Genomic DNA, 14,910 nt, shown 5'->3' with positions numbered 1-14,910 from the left:
TGTGACAGAGAAAAAGATAACATGCTTATGCTTAACGGAAACTAGGACTCCTCACAGAAGGAAAGAGCCTGACGGGTTTGAAATCAAGAGCTGACGAACACTACTATCTCCACTGGACTCACGTCGGACATCTGGGGGTTCCTTTCCTGGTAAAAGTGAACTGTGTGATTTAGGATACTTTTCTCAGTACTAACAACTGGAAACGGGACAAAATAAAGACCTATGTTGAAGGCCTGAGGCAGGTATAGTAAGGGAATCCAATGCCAATACATGGGTCAGAGGAACTCAGCCAGTACTGGCCAATGCTAGAAGAGATGCCCGAGGGGCAAGAAAGGGTGAGATTTCAATGGACTAATCAGCCAGAAGTATAAAAGGACTTAATGGGACTGAGGAAGGGTTCTGCAAGTAGAGATGAACTAGGGCATGATCACAGCACAGCATGTGACCATTTCTGTTCTATCTAAATAGAACTGATTTGAGAGTACTGGGGACATCCCAGACGTCACTAAGAATACACACATCATTTAAAAAACAATTCTATTTATTGAAAGATTAAATAACTCAAACCAATAGGAAACATGGAATAGTCTCTATAACCCACATTTGTCATCTTCTCTCCACTTCTTGAACTAAAATGTCAGGATCACCTTAACACAATCTACTGACGTGAGGAACAGAGCTAGTATTAGTTAACTATCACTGAATTATCTCTAGGGTTTCATGGCTGAATTTAAAATTATCATTTGGGGTTCTAAGTGACCTAATTAGGAGGCAGTGACATCTGAAAAATTATAAATTCATTTGCAATATAAATCTTAGTAAAGTCTTATTCTTGGTGGTCTCACAGAGCAGTCAGTTGCAGGTCTGGATCAGTTCCTCTAATTCTATATGCGATCTCCTGTTTCCTTACCACAAATGATCCACAAGGTAACACTTATAGATGAGATGAGTCAGACTAAGAACCACATAGAAAAAGTTACAGAGCCTCATAACCACATACAGTGTGATACAGGTATTAGTTTTATCTGGCAACAAATTGAGTTCTCCTATTTCTTTTGTAGGAAAAATGTTGAAATATTCATATATATATAATTTATAAATGGCACCATATTAAATAGTTAGCCACACTTTAAATTAGAATTTACCTATAATAAAAAAGTAAAAGAGACAATCTTTGCTTAGAAGGAACTCTACTTAAAAATCTAATAACTGTACACCTTTTATAATAACACAAAACACATATATATTTTTGTAACTAGCATTTTGTTTTAGAGTTAAGTATGATTATAATATAGCAAACTAGAACTGGAATTCTCCTGGGTACAACTCATTTTGAAGTAGAACAGAAGAAGTAGAGTACTTGCCTAGCGTGCTTGAGGCTCTAGGGTCAATTCCAGACACACAAACCCAAACCCATGTGCATGCATGTACATGTGCGCGCGCACACACACACACACACACACACACACACACACCCACACACACACCAGGCATATATAAACATAGAATACACACATACATATATACATACCAGGCACACATAAACATAGAACACACACACATACATAGATACACACCAGGCACACACACAACACACACAAGGCAGAAAAGATCATACAGCTGTACAGAAGGGTCTAAAGTTTGATGAGCAGAGAGTAGGACATTTTACCACCCATCACATAGAACACTCAACCTCTTCCACAATAACCACTTATGTGAAAGGTAAGAATCAAAAGTTCTGAAATAGCACTTTTTTTGTTGTTGCAAGTTTACAACAAAATAACTTAGAATAATCTAGAATCTAAACCTGAACTGTGCATTATTTTTATTTTTTGATATTCATATTTAGGCATCTTGCTAAGTACTGGCTAAGAAGTATTAAAGTTTTTAAAATTTTATTTGATGTATGTGATAGTTCTGCAAAGCATTGAAATCCTTGAAACTATAGTTAGCAATGGTTGAGACACCATGTGGATGCTAGGAATTGGATCCAGGTCCTCTGCAAGAGCAGAAGGCCCTTAACCCCCGAGCGAGCTCTTTAGCCAGTAGGTCTTCCTCATCCTTCAATCTTTCATGCTGTGGTGACTCCCAACCATACAATTATTTTAATTATTTCGTTGCTGCTGTGAATTATGTGGATATCTGATATACAGATGGGTTTAGGCGACCCCTGTAAAAATGTTGTTACGCCCGGGCTGAGAACTGCTGCTCTAGCCCTATGCTGGTGCTTTTATTTCGAAACACTGAAAAGTTTAATGGATCATGTAGGTCATTTCTTCTAACTGCTGATTACATTTAGACCTGTGAGTTTTGGGTAAGAGATAAATGTATTTTCAGAAAGTCTATAAACTTACCAAATTCTCTTCTTTCTAATGTTATGATCTCAGGATCATCATCGTAAATACCTAATTTTAAAAGTGGATAAAAATCATAAAATTAAAACTTCATTGTAACAAATCACTACATAAAAGATTATTCACTCTTGCCTTAGCTATACGAAAAAATCAGATAGTTACACTGAATTTCAAACTTGAAAACTACACATCAATTGAGAGAAAAGGCAATGGCAAGTACAACCACCGAGGACTCTGGCTGAGAGCACTTCTCCACAGGGAGGGATTAGGATCCCAATCACCTTCTCCAATCCCATATGAAACACCTGCTTTGTTTTGCTACTTTTAAAAATAACCACAAACTCATTAGAAGTTGTAAAAACAGGCTGGAGTGTTGGCTTAGAGATTAAGAAGACTGGCTGCTCTTCCAAAGAACCTGAGTTCAATTCCCAGCAACTTCATGGTGGCTCACAGCACCTGTAATGGGATCCGATGCCCCCTTGCGGTGTGTCTGAAGATCGTGACAGTGGGCCCATATACATAAAAATAAATAAATAAACCTTTAAAAAAGAAATTGCAAAAACAGCACAAATTCTTATGTACCGTTCACCTAACTTCTCCTCAAGATGACATGCTATTTAATCTAGGGTATCACTTTAAAATACGTGATATTGCTTAAAATCCTATGCCTATACAATCTGCAGAAGCAGATACTTAGTAGTAAGTATAAATTTATTTACTGTGGCTCAACTCAATGTGAGAAAAGTCCTCATTACTACCTAATATCCAAGTAACATTAACAATGGGTATAAAGTACAAATAGCACATTTTTTTTTCTACAGAGGTCACTTGTAAATAAATATTTTGAACTTTATAGGACATTATAGGACAAAGTTTCTGTGGTGTTTTTTGTTTTTAATTTAAACATTCAATTCTACCCTTATAGTCTTATAGAAGTCATAGATCATATATAACAAATAAGTAGAAGTGTATTCCAATAAACTTTTATTTAAGTAGCAAACCAGGTCTAGCTGGAGAAAGTCAGTAGGTAATATATTTAAATATTCTCAAAAGCAAATCAAGTCTTGAGTAAACTGCAGATAAGAATTTAATCTATTTTCTTTATTCTGATATAAAAGCACGTCAGGTCTTACCTGCATTGGAAGCTAACTAGTGACGACAGGAAACACTGGTTCTGTGACCATACCTCTATCTTTTCTTCCGCCTTCCCTTCTTTCCTTTGTGCCCCCCTCTCCTCTTGCTTTTTTGTTTATTCTTGTCACCATGTAAAATCATGATCAACAATGGAGCCACAAAGGAGGACAAGGCTTCTACCAGACAAGCTGCCATTATACTTAAAAAAGTTTAGCTTTCTTGGAACATGTAATCTTCTTCAAAGTTTTGAAAAGCTTCAATAGTTAACTTCTAATGCAACATACAGCACAAAACACTGCTAAATTAACAGGAACCATACATAAGAATATTAAGTATAATCTGACCAATGTACTCTCATCTACGTACAGTAATTTCTGAATACCAACCCACTTCCTTTTCAGTTCAACTTCAGAGTATATTAGAAAACACTCATCAGAGAAACATACATGAAATACATAAACTAAATAGCAGAACAAAAATAATCTTTCTTTTTCTCATATTAAGAAAAGCTTCGGTTGGGGATTTAGGTCAGTGGTAGAGCGCTTGCCTAGCAAGTGAAAGGCCCTGGGTTTGGTCCCCAGCTCCAGAAAAAAAAAAGCTTCGGGCCGGGAGACAGCTTGGAGGTGCAGAGCGTCAAGTCCTGCTCAGGTGAGGGAGACAGCACCGAGCGCAGGACAGCACCGAGCGCAGGAGTGATGCCGCCTTACCGCACAGATGAGGGGAGACAGTGCAGAGCGCAGGAGTGATGCAGCCTTACCGAAGTCGTAGCGGTAGTAGCTCCAGCTCTCGTACTGGCCTCCCTGATTATCTTCCAGGCCCTTTTCTCCGTATTTGTCATACTTTTTCCGCAGATCTTCATCTTTGAGTACTTCATATGCTCTATTTATTTTTAAAAAATCACCATGTGCATTTGGGTTATTCTGTTAAAAAATGAGATGCTATAGTTACTTCAAATGCACAATTTGAATCCTTTTAGCAAAATAGCTTTAATTGATCCCAGAGATTCCTGAATTCTAGACACCAGCAGAAAACAGGGCGGGAAAAAAGAACATGAATCATCAAGATGAAATAAGGAAGTCCTTCTAAGGAAGCAGATTTTCAAAACGGGAAAAGCTTGACAGCTCTGGCAACACAGTTTCTCATTTCTATATAAAGTATCCAAATAAGATCAATGGGTAAAGATCAATAATTATCTTGTAGAAAATGCTGAAAAAAAACTGTAACTAAGAAAAAAACTAACCCCTGGAAGGCTAACTCCAAAATGTGTTACTTCTGTAACAATGGTGATGTTCCCAGTTGAGACTCAACATAAAATGTGTTTTTCAATGCAACAGTTTATTAAATAAGAAATAATACCAACAAAATTCAAAACTGGACTGAAAAATGTTACTTTTTTACTGTTTCCCAGAATTGGCTTCTGGAAATCACACTTGGAAATTTTAAGACAAAACTTGTAAAACAACAATAAGAACAAATCTTTAAATATAATACAGATCTTTTAATATAGTACAGATAGATGTCTGGGAAAGATAATTAACTAAGAGTTTATAATGTAATTATTATGTAATTGAACAAAATAATTTCATTTATAAATTTCTACTTCAAAAATTATCTCCACCATGTCCTTTCATATGACAAGGTAAAAATTAATGAAAAAAAAAACCCTTAAATTCCATAACATTGAAAATTAATCTGTTTTTAAAGATTCGTGGTACACAATCAAATATTTACAACTAGAAATCCATTTGGAGCTCTCAAGTTTTCATTTATAAGTTTGTAAGTCAAAAGTTTAACTTTCACAAAAGAGTGAAAGTTAAAGCACACTGTAACTAGCTACTGCTGTCACATCTGCAGGACATGAGTCCTGAGGGCAGATTTGTCTCTATTGTTCTTCACTCACTTTAGTGTTCTTCACTCACTCTAGTGTGAGCACCGCTTCACAGATAGGCCTTGGGGTGAGAGCCTCTACTGCTGGGAATCAGCTTACAGAGAAGAGGTAACCGAATTTGATACCGACAGAAATCACTGTGCTTTGCTTCTCCTGGTTTTACTTTGACAGATGAATTACTAGTTTTAGGTGGTGGGGATCAGACCCCTAAGCCTTGTGCATGCTAGGCTCTACTTCTGAATTATATCTACAGTTTCCAATCATAATTTTAGGCATTATGCGTAAGCATATCAAATGCTCATTTAAAAATAATTAAAATAGAGATATGGCAAAGTAATCAGGTATTTAAAAGAGAAATTTTACCTACCGGGTTTTTATCAGGATGTAACTTCAGTGCTAATTTCTTAAAGGCTTGTCTTATTTCTCTGCTGCTTGCAGTTTTAGACACTCCAAGTAAACTGTAAAAATTCTGATCCGTGCCCACCACGATAACCACATACAGTACTAGAAGACAGAGACTTATCCGCTTCACGTCTCTGATAAATTCATCTCTGTTTAACCAGACTCCCATTCTCTTCTCTTATGCAAGCTCTGACTTATGTGAACATTAAGATACAAGGCTGGGTCCGGTGGTTATAATAAACACATGTGAGAATCTCTGTCCACATTACTTCAAGGGTCAATCAAGCATCTCGGAACACAGCTCAGAAATGTTAACCTAGAGAGAGCAAACCAGGCAGTTAAAATACTTTTCAACCTGAACATTTATAACGGGATTTGCCAAGTGACACGGTCAGCAATACAGTCTGCACTGAAGGTCTCTGTGACTGGCTTTGAACACCTATTCTCCAGGATCCTTGCCTCTATATTGGTAATTAGTAGTAGATAGCTACCTAGCTTACAATAAACACACATACACACACACACACACACACACACACACACACACACACACACACACACACAGAGGGAGAGAGACAGACAGAGACAGAAAGGCTCTGGTCAATAAGATACTACCAGGATAAGAATCAGCAGTATTTCCTTCTTCTCCCAGCAAGTTACCCTTCTCTAATTCCCCTTCCCTTTCAGTCTCTTCCAGGCCTGGAAAGCTGTTCAATTTCCCTTTTTAAATCTAATCTCATTTGCAGAGAAAGCCTTTGAAGGAACTAAAAGGAAGCATGAAGCTTCTCCAAGAGGGTTGTACCTTTCACGTAATTGTTTAAGAACATCAGTATAAAGATAGATAACGTAAAAAAGTCACAAGTTTCCTAAAGTGTTAGCACCAAGATTAGTTATTTTATAGTAAAAAAGGAAGAAGAATTGCAAATCAGAGCAATTTCACTGCAAAGCTGTCTGGAGTAAGCAAAAAATAGGAAAACAAAGACGAGAAGAACCAGGCACGCTTGAGGGTAAAACCCTAGCATTAACCTTACAGCTAAACTAGTACTCTTTGATATCTTAAAATGCTTTGAGGGAAAAAAAAAAAAGATCTAACTTCCCTAACATTCTCAGTTTTAACTTTTTTCATTTAAGTCCAGATATGTTTCTAAGTATCCCTCCTTACCTGGGAACAGGCCTCATCTCACTTCTACCTCCCCCTTTTCATCCCCCCTCCCCAGCCCTACAAATACCTTTGTAAAATATACGGAAAGAAAAAAACAGAAATATCCAGACTGACAACCATCAGGAAGGAAAACAAATGAAGAACAAATCTCAATGAGCACTTTGGGATAAGGTGTCCCTAGGCTTAGGGTGGGTTTCTCAGGCAGCCTGGGAATAACTGAACAGACCGGGGCCAGTGAGGCTGCAGGTAAACGCAATGTTAATGATGGATGCTGCCATCGCTCCAGAGCGGGATGGAGGAGAGGCGAAAGACAGAGGGAACCGGGCTGGCGAGGGTGCGTCAGAGGTCACAGATCGGACCAGGGAGAGAGAACCCGAGTAAGAAAGGGAGAGCAGAAGCGGGCAGTCAGAACCCGGTACAATGGGGCACCGAGGCGGTGGGATGCGGTCTATCTAGCGCCTTCTCTCCCTGATGTCCCCGCGGTGCGTGGGGCCCGGCCCGCGCCCACCTCGGCGTCCTCAGCTACTGTCCCATCCTTAGGCCGCCTAGCCCCGGAGCCGGCAGGACCGGACGCCTACTGCGAACGCGCGCAGCTGCAATTCTGCCGCTCCCGTCGCGCCGGTGGGCGGGGCCTGACGCGGGGCATTGTGGGAAAGGCGGGAGGGGGCTAGGAAAAGGCCAGACAGCGGCCAGCCGGGTGGGACGGGTGGGACCGCTTAGGCTGACGTGGCCTTCTGTGCGGCTGCCGGTCCCGCTCCTAGCCAGAGATAGAAAAGAATCCCGCAGCGCGGCCCACAGACATTTTGCGGCCGTCGTCAACCGCTGGCGGAAGAAGGGGTGTGAAGCCCGCCCTTTCCGGTCCCGTTGCCAGGGCGACGGGAAAACCCGGGTGGAGAGATCCGGCTTGCGAGTCCTCTCCAGAGGTTTGGTTAAAGGGTGGGTATCCTTGAAAGGGCAGATTTGGCAGAAAGTGGAGAACTCGCCTGAATTGACCCCGTTTGCAAGGGACTGGACAGAATAATAATAAAACCTTCCTAGAAATAAAATTATTTACAGCTTCTGCGTATCAACAAACATGAAGCGTTCTACAGGATTTCTGGGCTTGTGAATCCGCCTTCTAATCATTTCTCCTCTCCTTTACTGAATTTGATACAGAAGCTGCATTTTTTTTTTTTTTTTGAGTCATGACACTTTGACCATTGAAGTAGACACAATTAAAAGTCCCTGGAAGAGGAAACGAGGGAACCTGATGGTCGTAATTTAAAATACATAGAGACTGGTAATGAGTCTTTGGGTACTAAACCAGATATCAGTTAATAATTTTATGGCTGTAGGACCGGTTGCTAAATCAACATATTGTAAGAAACGGAAGTATAACGAACAAAGGCAAAAATATCAAACAGCCTGAAGTAGCAGCTGTTAACCTGTACCAGGAACTGGCCGAAGTACACATGCCTTAACTCAGTCCTACAAATACTCTCCGGAGAGACTGCTGATTACTGTACAGATTTCAAAATGGATAAATAAATGGGCAACTAAATATTGAGGAAAATGAGATTGACACTTAAGCAGCCTCGTTCACTATGGCACAGGGAACCAAAATTGCTCAGAATAAATCTAAAAGCAAAACAGAACTGAAGAATCAAGTGGAAGCCAATGGTAATTTTTTGCTACTATTGTGAATACACTTCGACTTTATCTTTTAGATGATAGGGAAGCTTCTTAAAGCTTTATTGTGAGGAACTGCAGCTCCGTCTTACATCATTTGCAACCCCTGAAGGGAGGACACAAAGAAGACATGCTTAGGAAAGGGAGAGCAGGGAGAACACAGACACAGGCAGCATGCGGCAAGTAATTGAAAACACTATGCAAACCATTTTCTCTTCCCTGGGATACATCCTGGTGGGTAACGTGAGCAAAGACTAACTGTTGTTTAAATATCGACCTGCGCTCGGATAAAGCACACCAAGCCAACACTGTTCCACATGGAGAGATTTAATGGGAGAATGATACAAGGGGAAGGATGAGAGAAAGAAGAGAAAAGAAAAGAAAGAAAGGGCAGAAGATGTCTGCCTTTTATTTGGAATAAGATGTAACTGCTCCCAGGTTGGAGAGTTAAGCCAAAGGAATACTGGGGATGTATGGCTGTTGCTATGGCAACAGTTACCAAATGGTGTGGCTGCTGGAGGTGAAAGTAATTCCTGATACCAACACTAACTGCCCTCAAGAAATTGGATAATGGAAGGACATCAACCTGTTGTTAGTTATTCAAAACTATCTGTAATTAGGAAGGAAAAATACATAGTGAAACAAAAAAACAAACAAACAAACAAAAAGAACACAGGCCGCAGCAAACCAAAAAGTAGACAGGACCATCCCTCAGCTTAAAGCTCATTTTAAGACCTTGTATGGCTCAGTGGTTAAGATTACTGGCTGTTCTTCCCTGAGTTCAATTCCTAACACCTACATGGCAGCCCACAACTGTCTGTAACTGCAGTTCCAGAGGATCTAGCACTACTCTTTCACAGACAAGTAGGCAGAACACCTGTGCACATAAAAATAAATGAATCTTTAAAAATAAATTAAAAACACACTCCCTTTTCCAATGGGAAGCTGAAGAAGAGTTTTAAGTGATGAAAAATGTTTTATGTAAAGATGACTTTGCTTAATTTGAAAATGATCTCAAAGTTACAAGGAATTAAACGTGTAGTACAAAAAATGTTTTTTCTCGATAGTTTGGAAGTAAGTTGACTTCTCCCATGACCTCCCAAAACTAGTGTGTATTTTTTCATAGATGGGATGCTTTCTTTTATAAGAACAACCTTAGAAACCAGGAAGTTACTGTCAACACATTATCAATGTCTAGTCCACAAATGTCAGGTTCCGTTTTTTCCAATTATCAGTAAGACTTCCCAGTAGAAGGTTCTAGTAAGGAGTTATTTTTTTTTTATCTTTTTAGCACAATAGTGTTTTAGACTTCCTTAATGAGGAATGTTTTCCCAGATTTTCCTATATTTCAAGGTCTTAAGCTTGTATAGAATACAGGCCAGTTATGTTATAGATTCCTTCCTATTTTTATTTGACTGAAGATTCTTCATGACTCAATTTTGGTGTGTACATTTGACAGACATGTATCAAATGGCATTATATTCTCACTATCTTGTCAGAATGTCTCAAAATTTTATTTCTCCCATTATTGGTAGTGTTAGATAACTTGATTATGAAGATTTATGTGATTTTTTCCCATGTAAAATTACATTGTTTTTTATTTAATAAGATGTCCTTTGTGGGGAGCTACTTGGAGAAATAAATTCTTCTTGTTAAGCTTTCAATTTATCCATTATATCCTTAAAGATTCATGGATTCCTGTTTTATGAAGCTAATAAAACCCGTTACTCTCCTTTATTTAGAAATTTAAGTAGTTTTATATCTGGCCAATTGAAACTCTTAAAAATTGGTTTTTGTGTTATCTTGCCAATCTCACCATTTTTAAACAAGATTTATTTATTTATTATTATATATAAGTACACTGTAGCTGTCTTCAGACACACCAGAAGAGGGCATCAGATCCCATTACAAGATGGTTGTGAGCCACCATGTGGTTGCTGGGAATTGAACTCTGGACCTCTGGAAGAGCAGTCAGTGCTCTTAACCACTGAGCCATCTCTCCAGCCCCAATCTCACCATTCTTTAAGCTTAGATGTTTTAGTATACAGTAGATTGTTCTAGGGTCATTCAGGACTCCTCCTGCTTTGGCACTGACAGGAGCTATTTGTCCAAGAAGTCTTGGTTATTTTGAAGGTGGTATTTGATTACAAGATCTAAGGCTTGCTCCTTAGTACCATAGTACTCATTGCTTCTTAGTAGACAGAGGCAGTGACCATATGTTCATACACACATATTCATGTTTGTGTTTACAAAACTATTAGAGACCATATATTCATACACAAGTATTCATGTTAATGTGCATAAAATTATCGCGTTACACCAGTACTTCTAAATTTCAACGTAATTCTATGTGATACAGATCTTATTCATTCTATGTAATCTTCCCCTTTGCAAATCTGTAGCCTGTTTGGGCTGATGGTGAAAAGCCTGGCTTGCCTTATCCTTGAGATCTCTATTCATTTGCTTCTCCATGTTACCCATTTCCCTTTACTCATTTTGGCTCCCCCTCCTATAACCAGCTTGGATTCCCTACTACATTCTGAATGGCTTCCTTGAAAGATGCTTTATTCAGTCCATTCCGGTCTAATCTGGGCTAGGCTATATATAATCTTGCAACGATACCTTCTTCACGGTGAAAGTAACAAGATCGAGTAACTCACCTTCACCATCCCTCATGCAGGCGAGTCTCCTTAGCTCCATTGATTTAAAAACATCAATATAAAATTTAAATTATGAGGAAAATTTCAGCAGGTGTCCTGAATAATTGAATTACAAGTGTGTTTATTGGGCTTCATTTAATGGATTTTGGCGGTCTGAATTATTTAGGATAGGTTATTAAATTTTTAAAAAATTATTTTATGTCTATGAATGTTGGCTGTGTATATCTGTGTACACAGCATGGGTCCTGGATGCTCATGGAGGTCAGATCCTCGGGGACTGCAATTAGGAATTATTGTGAGTTGCGATGTGGGTGCTGAGATTCATACCTAGATCCTCTGCAAGAGCAGCAAGTACTCATAACCAGTACCATCTCTCCAGCACCAAAGCATTAAAAAAAGTATTTTAGCTACAGTGCGAAGAACATATTTAAGGAGAGATGTGATTGATTAAGGACAACTGCAAGAGATCAATGAACTGATCCAGACTCAGTGCAGATGAAGAGAAATGAACAGACTAAAGGAAAAAAATAAGATCTCACATTCTGCCATTTATGAAGACATATATATGTATTGAATGAAATTATCTTGCTTTGAGGATACACATCTGTAGAATCTCAAATAATGTAAGCAAAAGAAAGAACAGTTATAAAGTCTCCTAATTTTTTTTTTTTTCGGAGCTGAGGACCGAACCCAGGGCCTTGCGCTTGCTAGGCAAGCGCTCTACCACTGAGCTAGTCTCAAGTATAAAGAACAGGGTCTCAGGTATAAAGAACAGGGTCTCAGGTATAAAGAATAGGAGATGTTGGTCAAGAGGAATGAATCCCAGTTATAAGATATTTTAGGGATATAATGTAATGTTGATTATCTGTCTGTCTATCTATCTATCTATCTATCTATCTATCTATCTATCTATATCTATATATATATATCTTAAACTTGAGAGTAGATTTTTGTGTTCTCACATATATGTGCATAGCAACTATGACTGGTGATGATGATGGATATATTAATGTTAACTGACTCAGCTATAGTAATTAGTGTACTTTATATATATATCATTTTAAGTTTTATTCATATATTAGAAATTTTATATATGACATGTTAATTGACTCTGCTAATTTAATACATGTACTGTATATATAATATATAAATGTATATATAAATTTAATTATTGTATGTAGTAAATGTACACAACCAAATTATATATACATATATACATACACATATATGCACATAAATATTTAATTTGCATCTGCACTCACTCATCTATCATCTGGGCCAATTCACTGACCTTCTGCACTTGTCCTTGGTCAACCGTGTCTCTCCTTAAATATGTGCATATATATATATATATAAAAATCATGCTGTATATTTTTACTATGTTTAATTTTTTTAATGAGAGAAAAATGATATGGATGGTTTGGTAATAAATTGGTTATAATGTGGAAGATATTTAAAGACATATCTTTATTTTAGATAACTAAAAAGAAGGATACCCACTTTAGCGAGACCAAGCCATTCGTTGTCTGAGTATAAATATGAAATCTCAATATCATGACTCCATCATTTATGCATGAGACACACTATAACAAGAGGGATACTTCCCTTTAATTTTTAGTTTCATTTGCAGAACTTTGTATCATTCAAGACTCAGTATGTTTCATCTGCAGACATTTTCTGTGTACTACAGAACGTACACAGTAGGAAGAAATAAAGTGTACTTGACCACTTTATCTTTTATTGTTGTGCTAATGACAACATATCGCAAGAACGTCTTATTGGCTGGTCTACAGTACTGATTCTTTGAGATCAGAAATTTGGTTTTCTTTTCCCCCCCAAAGCCTCATTAGAAGAGAGCTTGGCATCTACTCAACACATGCATTAGTGTGGAATGAAGAATCAATATTTGGTTTGTACAAAGAGGACGAGTAGCCTTTGTTCCTAAAGCTATGGTTTGAGGCTGAGTAAAGTGCACATTATCAGGACGAAAATAAATGACAAATGAATGACAGAAGCAGTATGGTCCATATGATGAATTTTAGGGTGACGTGCTCAGAGAATGAGAGGAAAGTATGTGGGATTCTAATAAAAAGAGTTCCTTGAAGTACTTGAACATTCAGAATTGGGTACGTTCTGGAGTCATTATCCCATTCCTCCCACTCAGAGGAAGACTTTGAATGACTTATCACTCAAAGGGATGGAATGGGAGTACAGTCTATATGTTCTGCATTCTTAGTGTGAATGACAATTATAGCTAAAACTGCATATACTTCATATGCCTCAGGTACTACCTAAAACATGTCCCCTCCATTAATACACTTAATTATCACAGCAGCCCTCTGACGTAAACACTGTTATTGGCAATTTTTTTTCCAAAAAATGAGTTTATTTCTTGTTTCCAAATATTATGTGCATGCTTGTGCATCTGTGTTTGGACATATGCAGGTGACCTCAGAGAACAGAGAGGTCAAGGCTCCCTGGAGTTGCTGCAGTCACAGACAGTTATGAACCACCCAACAGTGGTTGTGATGATCCACCTCAGGCGGTCCAAGCAGTGAGAGTCTGAGGTGTCAGGCAGGACGCAGTGAGAGCTCACTGGCTGAGCTGGCACTCCAGTAACTGTTGCCAGTTCTACTTAGGAGGAAACCAAAGCAAAGCAGAGGGTAAGCCTCTTGCACTCATCTCAGTCAGTTGTGATACGCTTTGGATTCCAACACAGGAGGTAATCTGGATCAGAAGTCCGCCAAGACAAATAACACAGTAGTACAAGACAAAATCCGAGGGCAAAGGAGTCTGGGCAAAGTTTGAAGGAGACACGGTCTAAGGGCTGGAAGTACTAACCCTGTGGAGTTGTGCAGAGCTCCCCACTGCAGAAACCAGCTTTGATATGTGCTATGTGTTGTGTCCAGGGAAATGTACTAAAGGCTAAATGCCTGTGGTTTTATTGACGCTAGACACAAAATCATCCTCTCCTTAGCAGCTGTCAATATCCTAGCCTCCCAGAAAGAAGATAGGTATTCTGCTCAACGCACCTGGTGTAATTCAGGAGCAGAGGGTGAGTATTATCATTCAAAGTTGTTTTATAATGGGAGGAAACTATTGACCTGCTAAATTTCTGGATGCCAGCCAAAGGCCAACCTTCAAGAACAACTCCTAAGAGCAGCTGTCCTGCTTGCTGTGATGACGTTTTACTGTGTACCTAAAGTCACCCCTACCCTCCCACCAGTTGGATAGTACACGGAGCCAGCGCCTTCTGCCACAGATTCGAGGATGACATCAGCTTCGAGATATCAAAGAACAGTTCTTGTCTGCTAGGCAGGAGGATATGTTAGAAAACTAATTATTAACACAGAACTTTCTTTGCAAATTAATTTACATTGAAAGAGAGCAACAATCTAGCTCTGTGGAAAGGGAAATGCTACTGTATTTAGTAAACGTTAAAAAACAAAGAGGGTTTGTAAGACATTTTGGGAGAGAGGATCTTCTTAGCCTAGACTGACTTTATACACTAAGTTATATTCCAAGTTGCAATAAGATTTAAATGTTAAAACTCAACTAAAAGTAGATACAGGGCCATTAAGTGTATTTATCATATTTAAAAAAATTTAAAACAGTTATGCATTGAGAGATGTTTGGTGAAAA

General features: G+C 38.6%; 1 protein-coding gene across 2 annotated transcripts in view; it reads right to left on the bottom strand.

Moving 5' to 3' along the window:
* Positions 1-7,562, bottom strand: part of Dnajc10 (DnaJ heat shock protein family (Hsp40) member C10) — a 39,899-nt gene extending 32,337 nt beyond the window's left edge. The window contains 4 exon segments of one of the 2 annotated variants that reach the window (NM_001106486.2): positions 2,355-2,405; positions 4,246-4,408; positions 5,744-6,094; positions 7,449-7,562. In NM_001106486.2, coding sequence (NP_001099956.2) covers positions 2,355-2,405; positions 4,246-4,408; positions 5,744-5,947 — 418 coding nt within the window. In that variant the 5' untranslated portion in view covers positions 5,948-6,094; positions 7,449-7,562. 2 annotated transcript variants of the gene reach the window in all.
* Positions 7,563-14,910: the final 7,348 nt, after the last annotated feature.

This window comes from Rattus norvegicus, chromosome 3, assembly GCF_021556685.1.
Source record: "Rattus norvegicus strain SHRSP/BbbUtx chromosome 3, alternate assembly SHRSP_T2T, whole genome shotgun sequence".
NCBI lineage: Eukaryota > Metazoa > Chordata > Mammalia > Rodentia > Muridae > Rattus > Rattus norvegicus.
The sequence above is the reverse complement of the archived record's forward strand: the minus strand, read 5'-3'. Positions and strand labels throughout refer to the sequence as shown.